This window comes from Colobus angolensis, unplaced genomic scaffold, assembly GCF_000951035.1.
Source record: "Colobus angolensis palliatus isolate OR3802 unplaced genomic scaffold, Cang.pa_1.0 Scaffold419, whole genome shotgun sequence".
In the NCBI taxonomy this organism is placed as follows: domain Eukaryota; kingdom Metazoa; phylum Chordata; class Mammalia; order Primates; family Cercopithecidae; genus Colobus; species Colobus angolensis.
This window is the reverse complement of record NW_012117588.1, coordinates 2,229,903-2,247,951: the sequence shown is the minus strand read 5'-3', so window position 1 is coordinate 2,247,951 and position 18,049 is coordinate 2,229,903. Positions and strand designations below refer to the sequence as shown.

The window sequence follows — 18,049 nt, the reverse complement described above, 5'->3', positions numbered from 1 at the left end:
CGGGTTCACACCATTCTCCTACCTCAGCCTCCTGAGTAGATGGGACTACATGTGCCCGCCACCACGCCCAGCTAATTTTTTGTATTTTTTAATAGAGACAAGGTTTCACTGTGTTAGCCAGGATGGTCTCAATCTCCTGACCTCATGATCCACCCACCTCAGCCTCCCAAACTGCTGGGATTACAGGTGTGAGCCACCGCACCTGGCCGATGGCTAGACTTTTAAGCAATAGGCAGAGGTGCTCCTGGTATGGGCTCCTAACTACAGCTTAAGGAAAAATGTACCCTAAAATACTGTGAGAGATGCCTCATAATCACCAGGAACCCTTGTAAATTAGAGGCCATGTAATTAGAAAATTCTCTTTGTAGGAGTTGGGGGAACAGGGTGGTAGGCAGAATTTATCACCTGAGGATAACTCCTCATTTCTCTTCTGCATGCCTCAATATTTAAAGAACCTGCCATTGTCCTCAAAGATAACCTACACACTAATATTCAACTGATTTCCAACTAGACAAAAAGTGGTGACCAATTATTACTGATTCAACACCACAAAGAATATGCAGTAAAGGTTTAAAAAAATATTTATTTTCAGAAAAACATAACCACATTATAAATCATGATTCCACTTTCGTATCATAGAATTGCTTGATGAAATAATGTTTACTGAGCACTTACTATATGTTAGGGTGCATTCTACATGCTTTAGATAAACTTTCCCATGTAATCCTCACTACAAATCTATGGGGTAGATAATGTTCCTGTTGCCTTCTTACAGATCATGGGCCTGAAGCACTATGGTAATAGATCTTTTAATGAAATAGCCTACAAGAGAATAACAGCAAATTAGTATATATATTTTCTTATGTAGTTTTGATTTTAAAAGATTACTTGCTAATATGACTCAATTCACTAATTTAGCCATGTTCACGCCAGTTTTACATGCCCTGGTGCCTTTATCTAGCCCCATTCTCTTTGGTACCATGTAGGAAACCTCAAGGCCATGCAAAATACACATTATAGCACATTCACCTTCAACACCAAAGACATTCGTTTCATATAACTAGGTTTTCAATACTTTAAAAAATATTCCTCCTCTGACACTTAAGGAGATACATGTAGTTCACTTCTTTTTCTTCCATTTCAAGGGCTTTAATGGAAGACCAGGCTGAGAATGAGAAGTTTCAAAATGATTTATAAATGTGTACTTCAAAAAATGTCTGTAATGATGAGAAAACTAAACAAGGTCATAACGGGTTAAAGGAAACCTACCCTATTATTCACGAGCAACAAGTAAACACAATAAACTCCCAAAGAAAGACAGAGGCCTCTGTTCTTCTAGGGAATTTAAAAAAAAAAAAAATTGTACACTAGTTTAAATGCTGAAAATAAAAGGTAATCCTTTTCAGATTAAATTAAGTGAAAAAGTCAAACATCTTCATGTTTAATAGCACATTTCTTAGAGTTATCTGTAGCTTAGTTGTCCTTCAAAGTTAGTGCTATTAGCTATTAGTTCACTGAGTAAAGTACGTTTTCTCAAAACAAAAGTTTATTGAAGTATTTGTCAATTTAAAAAATATTGATAGGTACAGCATAATATTTAATACCATAGAAAAGTGCTAAAAAGGATAGCAGAGATTTTTATGCTTATGGACATGGAAGTTTTCCTCCACCACAGAGAAGCTAGAATAAGCAACTCCCAATAATTCACTCTAATGGAGGGAAGAAGAACTTACAGATAATCCAAAATGTCAAATCAACTTTTCAAAGCATCCCCTTCCTTTGCACTTGAACAAAGGTGCATCTGGAACTGGATAATTCACTCTTAATGAAGTCTTAAAGCCTCGCAAAAGAGACAGGAACCAGGAAGGGCTAAGGGCCTCAGTTTCTTTCCCCCCCCCCTTTTCTTTGTCCCACTTCTCCCAGTAAGATACCCTGGAAGGAAACAGAGCCCCTCCAACTTAGCCCTGCTGAGGGCAAGGAGTACTCAAATGCTAGGCACCCAAGAGCATGCAAGGAAGGGTAGATGGCTGACCATAAAGTAAAAATTCTGCACATTGATCATGTAAGATAATCAATGGGAGATACTCAAAGATACCTGTAAGGTAGACAATAGTTGCTTTGACATCTATTACTCGTTTGCCAAGAAATCAGGCCCCACCTCCAACCGGAAACAGTTTCCCTCCACAACATTCATCCCAGCTTGTAATTGTATATTTGGGTGCATGTTGGATTAAAATCTGTCTAGCCTCTCTTTCTCTCTCTGATTAATATCTGTCTAGCCTCTCTTTTTCTCTCTCTGATTAAATTGTGAGAGAAGGCAGGATGTTTTCCTCACCATTGTACCCTCCTTCTCCCAGCATTCTAGCACATGACCTAGCTCATAGTAAGTGTTCAGTTAGCATATGTTGAGTAAAAGCATAAGACACAAAGAATAAGTGCTATTACCATATTGAAGGCAAGGGTTTGAAAGGGGCGTGCCAACTTACAGATCATGCAGAGTAACAACTGAAAAATAATTGTGACAGGTCCCTGTTCTGTACAGATGAACACACAAATATAGGCATAATCATCAACACTCAATTGTGTATCTTTCTCTGCCTATGATGATGCAGCTATCTAACACCATGGCAGAAATCTATTAATTGTAAGCCATAATCTCAAATCTGGGTCATTAGCTTTTAATCATAAAGAAATGTAAAACACAAATTTTAATACTAAAAACACTAACAGTGATAACCTCTGCAGAACACACGGCTGAATTAGGAAAAACTAAAAACTGCCATTTAATGGGATCTACTTACAGAATATTCCAGAATTCCATCTTTCTCTGCTATCAATATGTCAGTAATTTCTTTTTAATTTTTAAACATTTTTTATGGAAGTCAAATAGACATAAAAAATTCACCATCTTTATCATTCTTAAATCTACAGTTCAGTGGTAATAACTACATTTATATGATTTCTTTCCCCATCATCCTTCCCTCCCCCTTACCTATATGTTCCTCACTAATTCTGAAAACATCTTTTTAAGGTAGGAATTGGAGCTGGAGTTTTGCACAGTCTATAACGCCACATTGACAAGAAAATGAGGTATTCCTCACCAACAAAATGTCTAAACACAAGCCCTGAGTCATCTCTCGTTCATCTTCACAATGAGGTAAGCTATCTTATACTAAAGAAATCAGTGCAAGAAGGCACCTCCTTAATCACTTATTCCTCCTCCTTAATTATGAAACATAATTTTTCCTCAGGTATGAGGATTCAGGGGCCATGAAATTAATTATTTTTTGAAAAGCATTTTGTTCAATTATTCAGTGTACAGAATGAATGATTAAATGCTACCAATCCTCGACCTTTACAATTGTGACTTTCTGTTGATGTTTGGTACCTGCCCTAAACAGAATTTATCATGAAAACACAGTATCAACCAAGAACTAGATGACTGGATGATTTAAGCTTCAAAGAGGATCATATTCACAGGCCTGTCCTCAGCAGGTTACTCTTGAATTGAGATACAATATCTGTAGAGATTCTAAATCTTACCCTTCATTTCTCATGATAATTAGGAAATATTTCACATAGGGACTCTTTTCATGTGATTACCTAAAACCCCAATGTGCACACTCACCTCACTGCGACAGAGGGACAGAACTGAATGAAGAACTTTGGCACTGCCATCTGTCCAAGTAACTATCGCCTATATCTTCCTCTGGCTTCTTCCAACCTGTACACTGCATTTTCGTCTTAAATTTCTTTCATAATTGAGTAATACCCTGTCATACTGGCATTAAACTTAAGCAAACACTTATTTGTATCTGTTTTTCCTTTCCCAATTAACTGTATGTACTTAATTTAAAATCTATTAAACAATGATTTATGAACACTGTTTTAGTTTGGTACATCCTATTATTACGCCCTTACCTCCAATAGTTGTCTAGTATACCTAATCAACACTTTCATGCCATACCCATTTACGCAATTTTCACAATTCAGTCATCTAAACTTTCACCAGTTTAAGAAACAGTACTTAAAGAGCAACACTCGCCTTAAACTTATGCCTGCCCATACACCCTGGACTCAGCCGCCACCACTAGGATACGCACCTTCTTCCTCCTCCTTCTCTTCTTCTTCTCTTTGGCTGCTTGGGCTTGCTTGTGCTCCCAAACCAGGTTGGTCAGATTGGCTACATACTCATCGGTCTGCTGCAAAAGGTAAGCTAAACGCCTGTCTTTCTTTTGATCAATCAGTTTTCTATAGCCTTCCTCATCTTCAGCCTATTAAGGAAAGAAGAGTACGATGAGAGCATAAAATAAGCATGCAGACAACTCCACTCTCCACTCTGTCCTCCCCTTGACAGTCTGCACTTTGACTGGTAGGAGCGTAGCAAACTGGATGAGTTGGGCTGTTCAAGCCATTGCACAGAGTTTGAAGCAGGGCAAAAACACAGAAGTGTGACGCCTACATCCCAGGACACTGGAGTTTACAGCAAAGTCTGGGCACAAAGCCACGCTGTACATGTGGTGTGATTAAGCACTCTGAGCCAGCTCTTTGTTTTCTGTGTTGCTTTAACTGTACAAAAAGATTTTAGAATTTGATGACTCATGATCTAAAGTTTATCTTTAACTCTACATTTCAGAAATTTTCACATATAATCAAAAGCAGAGAGAATAGTATAATTTCTCCTATAATCAACTCCAAACAACAAAAAGTAACTTGTGGTGATTCCTGTTTCATTGCTACTCTTCCCCTAAACCCAAACCGAATTGTCTTGAAGCAAATTCCAGACATAATATCCTTTCATTCATAAATATTTCAATAAGTACTACTAAAGGCAAGGAATCAAATGGGCTTTTAACAAATAATGTCTTGTATTTAAAAAAAGTCTTTCTTTTTGGCCTTACAAACTTTGTGGTTGATAGGAAAGATCGAATTTGGGGGATTTTTGTTTTCCCCCACAGATCTGCACTGAGTAATGGGCCCAGGTGACTGGAGACAAGCCAGTCACTTAGCACCTGAAGTCTGGTACTGCTGAGCAATAAAACAGATACAGTAATTTCCACTTCCACCTCCCATTAAGCAACATGATGAGGTTAAACAGAATAAAATTCTGATGTACTCTGAGCCATTCTGAGAGAAATGTCTTTGTGTATCCCAATAAAAGGACACTCCAAATTAGTTTTATCATGTAATGCCACGATAAAAGGAACAAGCTGCAAAACCTTTAAGCGGCAACTCCATTGCAAAAACAAAAACAAAAACTTGGGATCTTCTGTCCAGGGGTGTCACTCTAGCATCTGCCTGAGTGACAGCAGCTTCATCACTCAGTCTAGCTGCCGTCTGCCCTGTGGATGAGCAAGAGCCTCAAATGCTATTATAACTCTAATTGCTTTTGGTTATGGTTGAACTCACTTGAAGAAAGAGTGATAAAAAACTTCAGTTTCTCTATTATCTGTATATTCCATCATTTAATTGCAAAAATTAATGATTTGCAAATGCCTAATCATTAGTGTCAAACCAATCTGTTACTGAAGTTCTAATATAGTTTCACTTCAGTTGAGTCAGACAAATTTGACTGCTTAGTGATCAAATTACTATAAAAATGGTCTAGTCAGAAACCTCTTGGACACTCCCCTCTCTCCCCAGCATGGAGAGGGAGGCAGGATAGGGTAGTAAGATGTGGTAGTACCTGGACACAGAGGCTTTTAAAACATGGTGTTTACTCTCTGGAATTCAAAAAATGAAAAAAATGCAAACTGCAATACCAGCAAGGAAGACAGTGTCACTTAGAATTTTTCAGGCACATAATTATGGGCTAAGACTAATGACCTTATCTTCATCTACGCAGGCATTATGTCCTAGATAGAACCTGCAGGTCTCCTATAATTATAACATCAACCCACGTTTTTCTAAAATCCACAGCATGCTCTGAGGTCCAATTCCAAAAATAAATGGTCAATAAAAACAAATACTCAGGCCAATGATATAAACCTATCTCTTCTGTGCTTATATTTATATACCCATTAAAAAATAACAGTGCAAATGTAATGATCCATGAATAGCCTTTGACCATAACATAGTTATCACAAAAAAGGCAACATTTCAAAATCAACTTAAAAATCACTTATTACACTGTTACAGAATAATTTCTCACATTAAAAAAGAAAGATAAGCACCAGAGGCTTCAAAATACAGACCTTCTTAGATCTGAAGACATGACTTAACGTGTTATTCATTCCAAAACACGTGGTCATTCATCTCAAAGAGGCCATATTTTTTAAAGAACTGCATTTGCCATCCATCCAGATTTGGTTACCAAACTCATGCAAAATATAGTACCTGCTTTTATGAGAGAAGCTGTAATCTGTACTGCATGCCACCCCAGGACACAGAAATACTATACTCATCAGTCATCCCCCTAGATTTTTGGCATGTGCTGTCCAGGAAAGAGAAAAAGTTTTTACTTCATCTGCCTAAGGTTCAAATAAATTTATTAAAATTTTTGATAAGCAGTTTTCACTTTTTCTTTCTACTACCACCATATTTAATGGTCTCATTGCAGACGGATGTGGGTTGAGTGGTTTCCCGGGCTCCTGCAGGGAGTTCCTTACCATCAGTCGCCGCATTCTCTCCTTTTCAATCCGCTCTGTCTCCTTCTTCTGCTCTCTTTCAGTGTTGGCATGCCAAGTTGCCACTGCTTTGGAGAGCTTCTGGATCTTTCCGGCCACAGACCGATGATACTCCTTAAAATCTTTTGCATGTTGCAAAATACTGTTCAGGTATTCCTAGAGGATCCAAAAAGGGAAGAAAAGGATGCTTAAAATCCACTGCCCAATGTCCTCTGAGCTATCAATGTGTCCAAGAAAACTCTTAGTGTGTGTTTAACAGCATGAGAAGACTAGAATCTGTCTGGGGATAGGTGCCCTAGTTTGTCTCTGCAGTTGAGGTGTGGGCCATGGGGCTGGTGGGAAAGATGGCCTCTTTAGGTTCCTTTTGTTGCAAGCTTTTGCAAGAGAAGCCTCCTCAGCCTTGAGGATGTGGCCACATGAGAAGGGAAAAATCAAAGACTGAAAGAGACCTACAAAATGGCAATGATAAAATGTGAAGCAAACCACTCATTCACTCCAAAATAAACCTGAGGAACATGGGCAGTTCCAGCAAAAAGTATATCATAAAAGTAATGTTTTTCTGCTCTAACTGAACTACCCTAGATTATGACCCAAAGTAAGCTGATATAAAGTTAAAATTGCCATGCAGAATTCGTATCCACTTTTTAAATATATCTCTATTTACACTAAAATCCCACATTTTTTTTCAAAAGAAAACTAAGCGAAGCACTAAATTAAACACAGGAAAACAAATACATTTTATAGGACTATGACAGGAAAACAAATCCTACATCAAAATATTTCCAAACCCCCAGAAAGGAATGTTTTTAAATATTTGCCTCTGTCAAATATTCAACTAGTCCCTTCAAAGAGGCCAGGATACTATTATATTTGTTATGAAAACAGCTTTTTGCTCTCTGCTTTCCTTTTCCAAGTTCCTGCTCCCAGAATTTTGCTCTAGGAAACCCACCTATGCCCACCCATTCAAAAACTTTCCATGGGATTATGAACATGACACCTGTTATGGACTGAACGTTTGTGTCCTCCCAAAATTTATATATTGAAATGCTAACTCCCAGTGAAACGGTATTAGGAGGTGGGGCCTTTGGGAGGTGATAAGATCATGAGGGTGGAGCCCTTAGGAATGGGATTAGTGCCCTTATAAAGGAACCCCAGAGAACTTTCTTGGTCTGCTTCCACTACATAAGAAAACAAGAAGTTAGCAGTTTGCAACCCAGCAGAAGACCCTCACCAGACCCCAGCCATGCTAGTACCCTGATCTTGGGCTTCCAGTCTCCAGAACGGTGAAAAATAAATTTCTGTTGCTCATCAACCATCCAGTTTATGCTATTTTTTTTTTATAGCAGCCCAAACAGACTAAGACAGTACTAAACCTCATTCTGCTGCTGAGCAATTGTATGACCTTGAGCAGGTCATTTATACGTCCTGGCCTAAGTGTCCTTGCCTATAAAATGATGTGGCTGGATTACGTAAATGTCAAGGAACCATTCTGTTCTGTGATGTCCCCACCACCTACAAGGGTCCATTTTTCAGTCATCCTGACCCCATTCAATGACTTCATTGGACAGCTCTGTCAAAGTGAGGGTACACAAAGCCCAGGGTCTAAGAACCTGGTGTTTCTGACGGCGTTTCCTCTCCTGCTCAATCTTTTGCTGCTTCTCCAGCTTCTCAGTCATGCGAGCTTCTCTCAGAGTCTGGCGCTTGCTCCGTTTGTATGCTTTGGAGTTGAGAGCCGTCTCCAGGGTCGTGTCCCTGCGCATGCAGGCCACCACCTCCTGTCTCAGCTGTCAAGAGGAGAGTAGTTAGAGAGCCTTCCCAAACAGAAGCTAGGTTCCCGAACCCTGGCCTTCTCTAGGTTGCACTTAATGGACCACAGTGGGGCAGGGAATCTCTACAAGCTTCTCAATCATCTTTGGTTTGTATTAAATGAAGGAACTAAAATCATGCCAAATGTATGCAATATTTTCAAGGATGGTACAAGATTTTTTCCCCCAAATAATTCAAATCAAAAGCAATTATAGTACTGTAACAGTAAAAGAAAGAAAAGATGTTGTCTTGCCTTTTAAATAACTTCATTTTATCTAATTATTCTAATGATACTAATTAGCTAATAAGCTTTTTAAATTTTTCACTGTTTTAAATGTCATGTTAACATTCGCTTTGTGTTTAAAGATTAATTTTAATGATGCTCCAAAAAAAGAATAAAAGAATTACTTTCATGTATAGTAGCAGCAGGTACTCCACCAACGTTAGTTCATAGTCTCATACAAAGGATGGGAAATACGGGTTTTGGCTTCTTCCCACTCCAATGATAATATTCTTTCCAAGAGAGCTACATTTTGTATTATATCATGAACTTATTTCAGATCATCACAAATGTAATACTTTTATCTGTATTGCATGCTATGTGGTGGTAGGGGGTAGGGACTAGAGAATACACATTAAATAATCATTCCACTGAATCTGAAATCATCATTAGTTACAGTTAATTTAATTGGGAAGCTTCATAAATAACAGATTTTTAAAATAATATCAAACAAAAATCAGAAACCAATAAGAATCCAGCACAGCAATGCTAATTTGAACATAAACTTATTCCTGAAAATATACTTGGTTAATATTCATTTAGTGAGATTTTATCCAGCACTTTATTAATTCATCTTATGAGGTCACCAATAAGAAAGAAGTAAACAGAACTCAGAGAATTTTCCCTTTTCTTTTTAAAATTTAAGCTGAAATCTACTCTCACAAACCAAGAGCCAAGTAGCACCTACCCATCACTAATGTCCATCTGTGATATTATAGCCAGTAAGGCAAATATACACCCAAATTCCTACAACAATAGCAAGTGGAGTGGCCTGTGATTTTACTCACATCCTCCAACAGACCAAGTCAATACTTCCAAACTACTTTTACTCATTAATCATTCATTTTGCATGTTCCAGGCTTTAACAAAACAAACCCATCTGACTAACAATGAAAGGTTCCTTATCCCCTTTGGCTTAGTGAGGCAATCTGTGGACTAGCAAACTTGAACATTCTGAGTCCACAAAGCAAAACTCACCAAAGTGAAAATTAGCTCTAACTCATTCCACTAGTCTCTTACTAATTTAGAAATCAGAAAATAGGTCATTATACTGGCTTTTAATAACTACCGTAACGACAAGAACAGATAATTTATGGATTAGTCGCTGTATGAGCCTGATGTGATCAAACACTCCAAACTTAAGATATTGGTGAATAAATAAGCTATAAGACACTGTTTTATGTATTTCTAAAAATGATGAACTACTAATTCAGTAGAGTGGCTATCATATCTGTTAAAATTCTTTTCACAGTCGTGGCTAGCACTTAACATCTGTGCTTACAAAGAAACTCCAATCTACTACCTTCTGGTTTTTCCTTGGAGTCATAAAGGCAAACATGAGCTACCCCACTTGTTCCCAAGGTTTTTCATCCATGGTAACAAAATGCCATAACTCTTGACTTTGTAAACCATAGTACAGGAGGAAAAACTCTTTCCCATATACAGAAGAGAAAACCAGAATAATAAGCAGTTCATCTTCATTATTTTTAGTTGTAAGCTGTTGGTCTAAAAGATTCACGATTTTACTATGTTTCTATCTTTATAACAATATCGAATAGACTAAAGGCAACACAGATAACACTTTAGGAATAATTACATTTATTTTCTACATCTCAGATTCACTGGGGAAAAGGTATTACCTGACGCTGGAAATTGAGTAACCGAAGTGCTTTTAGTTCCACGGTTGCTTTGGTTCGTAAATCTGGTGGCAAAGAGCCAGGCAGATTTTCCAGTTCTTGTATCCTATGAGCTATGCGGGCCTGAAGTCTAAAGGAAACAATAAAATGGGGGAAAGGGGGCAGTGGAAAAACAATTACAATTTAATCTTACATGATAAACAATGACATCAGGTTTAAGGTCAGGGCAAAACATATTCCAGATACTGATAGTTGATTTCTGACACCCAACTAGAATTTTTGATGTTAAGCAGAGAAAAGTTACCTTTGCATTAATGCAGACAGGTATAGGTTAACTTAACAATGTAGCTTCCTCCACAACCACTATCTAACACCAGGGAAAGAAGGTTCACCCTGTATCTAGTGGGGAAGTCAAATGTCCTTGCTCGCTCTTAGCAGAGAGAGAAAATGAGAGACAGAAACAATTGACTCGCTTCCTAACTCCCAGCCAGACAGAATGCAGAGCTGAGAGGACAGACTTTTTTCTAACTTCTAGTTCTGTCCTAAGGCAACCGGACCATTTGTCTTCTTTGCCAAGATGCTGATGACGAACAGCCATTAAAGCGGAAAGAGCAAGAACGGTTTTAGGTGCTGATGCCACAGAAAGCAGCCAACCCTAAACATTCAGAAAGCGCTCTGCCAGCCACAGCCACTTCCTCCGTGAGCAGAGCTTGCTTGAGAAAAGAAAATACAAATGAGGCTGTTTTTAAAAAATCAGGGCCAGCAGTAAATAGTACTCAAAAACCAAGAGTTTCTAGAAAAGGATATTGAGGATTCTCGTTTTACACACCATCAAAAATATAACTGCATGTACTTCCGCATAATAAAGGCAGAGTAGAAAAGAAAAGACCTCTCACTTTAGCCATTCACTTGGGATACTATTACTGTTAGATATATAAACTGCTGGTTTTAGAGTTCACCTGCATCCTATTCTGACAAATAATTATATGCCATTTAAGCCTGTTTTTAGAACTACATCCCCTAAATTTGAGGCAAACTGTACTGAACTAGATTTCAACAAAGAAAGAATAATAATAAAATGAGTAATAAGTTAAACTAGGTTAATATTAACAGCACTAAGTGCCTTTAATGCACAATTTTATTTAATTGTCTCTCTCTTACACACACAGACACGCCTCTCTCTATAAGGTAAATGTTATAATGGTCCCATTTTACTGATGAGGAAAACTGAAGACACCTGGAAATACCACAGAGCTAGTAAAGAAGGGGGCCAAGATTGGAACCTCAATTTGCCTGATACCAAAACCACTGCAATGAAACGGTAGATAATTAAAATATACTTTCTGAGAACCTGCCTGGACCTCAACTATAAAAGTTGAAAATTAAGAATTCTGTTAAAAATTATGCACAGCCATTAAAGAAAAAACAACCAAATCATGTCCTTTGCAGCAACATGGATGCAGCTGGAGGCCATTATCCTAAGCAAATTAATGCAGGAACAGAAAACCAAATACCGCATGTTCTCACTTTTAAGTGGCAGCTAAACATTGGGTATTCATGGACATAAAGATGGCAACAATACACACTGGGGACTACTAAACGGGGGAGGGAGGGAGGGCAGCAAGGGTTGAAAAACTTTTAGGTACTATGCTCATTAGCTGAATGATGGGATCAGTTGCACCCCAAACCTCAGCATCATGCAATACACCCATGTTAAGAAACCTATTCATGCATCCTCTGAATCTAAAATAAAAGTCAAAATTATCTCAAAAAATGAATATTACAATTTTTTCCAAACATGATGGTGTTGCCAGAATACAGAGCTGAGAGGACAGACTTTTTTTCTTTCTAACTTCTAGTTCTGTCCTAAGGCAACCAGGCCATTTGTCTTCCTTGCCAAGATGCTGATGATGACAGCCATCATTTTCATTAACATGAAAAAGTAAAACCTCCTGGACCTAAATGCTGTAGAAGATCTAATACTTCATATAGCCAAATATCAAAATGAGTGATTTTTTAAAAAACCTACAGTTGCTTAGTTTGGAAGGGAAATAAAATGTCATCATTTTTAAGAATTTTAAAATGGTGGTAAGGAAAACTATTTTTCAGGGACTTCACTAAAAATAATATCTACGACTGATTCTTATTTTATTTGCTATATACATGTTATTCATTCTAATTTATTAAATGATTTGTCATCATAATGTGTCAATATTATCACTGCTACTATGCTGTTGTTATTTTTTGTTTATTTGTTTGTTTGTTTGAGAGGGAGTCTCACTCTGTCGGCCAGGCTGGAGTGCAGTGGCACTATCTCAGCTCACTGCAATCTCCACCTCCTGGGTTCAAGTGATTCTCCTGCCTCAGCCTCCCATGTAGCTGGGGCTACAGGCACGTGCCACCACGCCCAGCTACTTTTTGTATTTTTAGTAGAGATGGGGTTTCGCCATGTTGGCCAGGCTGGTCTCAAATTCCTCACCTCAGGATGCAGGCATCAGCCTCCCAAAGTGCTGGGATTACAGGCGTGACCCACCATGCCTGGCCCATGCTGTTGCTTTAACTATGCATACCAACACAAACAACAGCATTTTAAAATAGTTTAATCATCCAAAAGACTGAAAGTTTTGTATTTCATGCACAATAATAAATTCATCATTTTAGTCTTTTGGCAAAATTGTTCAAATTCTCCCAACTTTCTTCCACATTCCTTTTACTAGTGATATGCATGAGATTATTACTTTTCGCTATATGAAACAGACATCTACTTCATTTGCTCATTTTCTAAAACATCTACATAGCCCCAAATATCTGGATACAGCAACAGATGTTGCATCTTAACAATTAAGATGTAAAGAAAAAAATCCACTACTGATTTTTTTTGAAATATAGAATTTAAAGGGAAAAAATAAAACTGAGATAACTTTGCTTTTACAGGTTAAGGTCATACCAAAGGAAAGTTAAATATTATAGTGGCGTGAGATCATGGCCAATGATTTGGTTATTCCAATTCCTTGGTTCTAGATTCCTTGCAGATCTTTCTTATTTAAATATCCTAGGACGCAAACTATCCCTTGGTATTCTGATTTATTCTCTTTGACAAAGTGGGTCAGATGCTAAATTAGAGGAATTCCTACTTAATCTTCCAAACAACCATGGAACTAGGACTAAATAAATAATCGTAGGACAACTGGGTTGATAGGGTAGAGATTACATCACACTGAACTGGACGGTGGGAAGTAGGGAAGTGTAGGGAAAATGAGGAGGTGGGGAGTGGGAACCCGGGGTAGATGGGGCACTGTGTGACTAAGGCACTGGAGAGACAGGGTAGGAGCAAGGGGACCGCACTTCTCCCTGAAATGACTACTTCTCCAAGGAGCCTAGTATTTGTCAGTGAATCTGATTCCCTGGCACAAAAGAATCCCTCTTCCATCGAAAGAAGGCAAGAACTACGAAGTGCAAACTCTAGGAGAAGAGGAAAGGGAGATTCCATAGTAAAATTACATGCATTTGATTCAGCACATGGAGGGTGAGTAGCAAAGGTATAGGAGGGGCTTCTTTAACACAGAAGATTGTATCTTTGTTGTTGTTGTTGTTAATAGAAATCTTCATTTTAAATAATGCTCCTCTCCAGACAATTTTATCTCCCCATCAGTGAGATTCAGCAGGTAGTCCGATAAAGAGATTCAGGATTCTAAACTTCCCGAAACAACAACAAGATGTAATACTGCATAACTGCAGGAGACTCATTTAGTGTCCTCACGAGTACAGAAAATTGATGCAGAATTAGGTCACACAGGTTTTTCATACAGATTGAACAGTAAATCAAGAGGGGTTACTGTTCTGGCAAGAAAAAGACTTCCATTAAAGGCAACAGATATTTGTTCAGGTCCAGAGGAGAAGTTTATGATTCCTGTAGGAGAGTTATTTGAACAGAAAATGACACTGGTACATTTTGTTCCTTCAAGGAACTGAGTGACAATTTAAAAAGAGAGTGTGTGTGACTTTTTGTAACTCTGCAGGTAAAGCAGCTCTTGGTAATTTTTGAGAAGGAATTTTCAGGATTGCAATGGCGACAAGGGCAGGACAAAAAAAAAAAAATCACAGGTAAGCAGCCTATGTCTGCTTCCTGACACAAGCAGGATATACCGCTCTTTTCATACTAAATTCTGACTTTATTCCGAAGAGGGCTGATGTAATTCAGAGACGTTCTTTCCAAATAAACTCTTTCAAGTGTGAAATACATCTTCCATGCAAACATCTGCGGAATTAGTTTACATGCCAGTGTGATGATTCCTGAGGTACTTTTGACCAGACATCTAATTCTAAATAGAAGAAAGCGAAGTTAGGCACAATGAGAAGCCAACAAAAGTGTGCTAAAAAGAAAAAGAGAAAAAAAAGCAGTCCAGGGAAATATCTGACACTTACTATGGAAGTAATAAAGTTCCATCACAAGAGAAAGATGGTCAAAAAGAAAGGATCCAATTTAAGTGGGAAAAATGTTTCAACTAGAGAGTTCATACAAAGCTGCAGCAAAGTGCTCATAGGCAGACATCTATTTATGCTATGAACGAAAAGGAAGGTCAATTTGTCAACATTCTGCTTTTATGATGAACAAGAAAAAGCAGCCAACTGACTTAAATGTTAAAAAAATTTAAGATTCTGAAAATTTCCTGTCAAATTTCATAGACAAGGTAAATGATATTACAAGACCCAAAGAAATTAACATCTGTTCAAGAATTTGACAGATGATTTTTGCTCAAACTAAGTTTGTCAAATTGTAAAAGAGGTTTTTTAGACCTTTCTCTAATCTTTGATCAGATGATGAAGATGCACTGGATCCTAACAGTTATCAATGCTAAAGGCTGGTAAGCCATTCTATCACAAAGGGTCAAATGAAGAAAAAAAATAGTTTATTTGTTGTCCTTTGCAAGTGCCTAAGGGACCTAATTTAACCCTTTTAAGGGATAAATGTAATCTCTGCAGTTGAACAACTTATCTTCACATAGGCAGAAGACAGTTATTGCTTTGTAACCAAAGAATACAAAACATGCCCCATAATGCCGTCACTACAAAACTATGCTTCTTCTCCAGGTGGCCATGGGAAAATTCAGGCCAAAGGACCCACAACCTTTCTGGATTCAGGGTTGTCCAGATCAGTCATTTCAAAAGCCACATGGCTTTACAAAGGAGTAGGCATTTATAAAGCAATAATAATACTATGAAAAATAGCCATTCTCCACATTTTGCAATGCACATAAGTTAAAAGATACTGACAGCATTTTTTTATTGACATAGGAGTGCAGAACAAAATCTTTTTATACATTGGAAATAGTACTACTTAATACTGTGTACTTCGGAAGACCATCCATTAAGGTAATCTCCAAAAAAGTTCCTAAAATAAACTTATTACAAGAAAGTCCTGCAATGAAAATTCCAGAAAAAATGATCATGAACATTTAGGAGCTAGCAAAATAAAAAGTTAAAACGCACTTGTGCACACACACATACCAGGCTGAAAAAGGCAAAAAGTCTAGACATATGTAAAAATTTCTAGCTATAGAAAGCATCTCTCTTCTAAGAGTAGTTCATATAGTTTAACAAAGGTACTGGTAATTCAAATGGCAAAAAAACGTTTTAACTACGGAGCTAGTACAGAGCTTTTTCCTTTACTAGGGTAGGAAAAAAAATATTAGCTCTTAGGAAGTCAGAATTTTAGAGCATTCACATTATATTTCTCCATTCTATTACTTTTTCCAATACTTTTAGTTTTTTAAAAATTCAACAGCAACGTACAGAATGTACTGCACATTAGTCTACTGCACATGAACAGAGGAATATGCTAGCATTTGACTTTATAACACACAACAATTATTCACCCAGCAGAATCTGCCTATCAGCACTGAAATATCAATTGACAATGAGTATCTAGTTCTCTGGGAATACATGAAATGTTGGAAATAGCAAGATAAAATATCTTAACAGATGATTATTAATAGTAATGAGAGTAAAGTTACACTCTTCATTCAAAAAAATAAACACATCTAATGGCACGTAATCCTGATTTCTTTCAGAGTACCTCTCAAAGCTGGTAACAGTATTTTAGTCTAACAACAAATGAGTGATGTGCTTTTCAATAAAGATTAAGGTAATGTTTTAAAAGGGAGCCCAGACATGGTTTACCAACATTCTCTATAATTTTTAAACTCTAATTTTCCTTAAAATTAAGAAGTATTTGGGAAATAATAATAGCTATTATTTATTGAATGTTTCAGTATCATTTTATCTTCCCAACACTATGAGAGGTACCTTCTTTTAGCCTAGGAGGAAACCGAGTCACAGAAAAGAGATATAACTTGACCATGGTAAGAAGTTACTAATGACACAGTATGCTTTCTGGCAGACTCCAGAATCCACAATCTTAGGTTTATTTTATCTTGACTTAATACTTGCTGGACTCCCTTTTGGGTTGACATTAACCATTTACATCAGGGGTCTTCTAACTACAGCCTGCAGGCCAAATCCTGCCTCCAGCCTGTTTTTGTCAAGTTTACTGAAAGGCAGCCAGCCCATTATTGTCCACGGCTGTTTTCCTGTTTTCGCACTACAAGGGTAGAGGTGAGTTGTGACAGAGATTATATGGCCCCACAATGCATAAAATATTGACTATCTGGCTCTTTACAGAAAGGGTTTGCCAGCCCCTGATTCTGATAAATGGGCTGAATCAGGTAAAAATTAAGTTTCTGGACTAATAGTTTAAATAAGGACCTTGTAAAAAGACACTTGCACAGGGTATACCCATAAGGCTGGATCACACCATAGACACACGTGAATTAAAACAAAGTTTATACAAAGTTACCAAAGTATGCTTGAGTAGAAATGTACAATTAACATGAAAATTAGGCCAGCACAACACACTCAACATCCCACCACCTCAGTCATTATTCAACGACACAAGTACAAACAATGACAATGTATTCCATAATCGAAGTGTGAGATGATCACTTTCTTGGGTCCATAGGAAGTCCCCGTCAGCTTCTGATCTTCAAAACCCCAGTGCCCACCTCGGCACCTGGCAGGCCACAGGGATGGATAAAAGTTTTCTGACTGAATGGGTGAAAATCACAGTTTGGCCAACCAACAGGCAGGCACCTCACCCCCCCCCCCCCCCCCCAGGCTTGGTGGCACTTGCCAGAACACACAGCAGGTGAGCCCCTTTCTGGTGGGGTGCATTACCTGTATTCCCGCTCCTGCAGAATTTCCACGGGGTCCAGGCCTTGCGGTTTCTGGATGGGGCTGATACGGCTCTGCTTCTGCTGCAGCTGAAGGATGGGCGAGGGCTGCCCCGGGGCCGGCTGCGGCACCGAGGGCCCGGGCACTGCGGCCGCGGGCGGCTGCGCGGCTGCGGGGGGCGCGGGCGAGGGCCGGCCGCTGGGCGCGGGCACCGGCAGCTTCTGCGGGGTGCTCGGGCCGCTCAGCTCCGGCCCCGGGCCTGCGGGACAAGAGCGACATGGGCAGCTCGGGCGGGACGGCGCCCCGCGGGCCACACCCGGCCTGCCCGCCGCCCCCCGGGGCCCAGTGCTGGGGACCATTAAGTGTCTTAAACACCTAAGGGAAGAGAAGAAAAAAAAAAAAAAAGAGGGCAAGAAGGAAGAGGAGGAGGGAGGGAGAGGAGGGCAAGGCAGGGAACGGGGTAAAAGGAA

The 18,049-nt window shown here is 38.7% G+C and overlaps 1 protein-coding gene across 4 annotated transcripts in view; it reads right to left on the bottom strand.

Moving 5' to 3' along the window:
- Positions 1-18,049, bottom strand: part of SMARCA2 (SWI/SNF related, matrix associated, actin dependent regulator of chromatin, subfamily a, member 2) — a 183,601-nt gene that overhangs the window by 131,647 nt on the left and 33,905 nt on the right. For all 4 annotated transcript variants that reach the window (XM_011956472.1, XM_011956473.1, XM_011956474.1 and 1 more), the window contains exons 5-9: positions 17,583-17,838; positions 10,353-10,479; positions 8,237-8,410; positions 6,609-6,782; positions 4,104-4,274 (exon numbers count right to left, since the gene is read on the bottom strand). In XM_011956472.1, the coding sequence (XP_011811862.1) occupies positions 4,104-4,274; positions 6,609-6,782; positions 8,237-8,410; positions 10,353-10,479; positions 17,583-17,838 (902 nt within the window). The remainder of the gene's footprint in view (positions 1-4,103; positions 4,275-6,608; positions 6,783-8,236; positions 8,411-10,352; positions 10,480-17,582; positions 17,839-18,049) is intronic.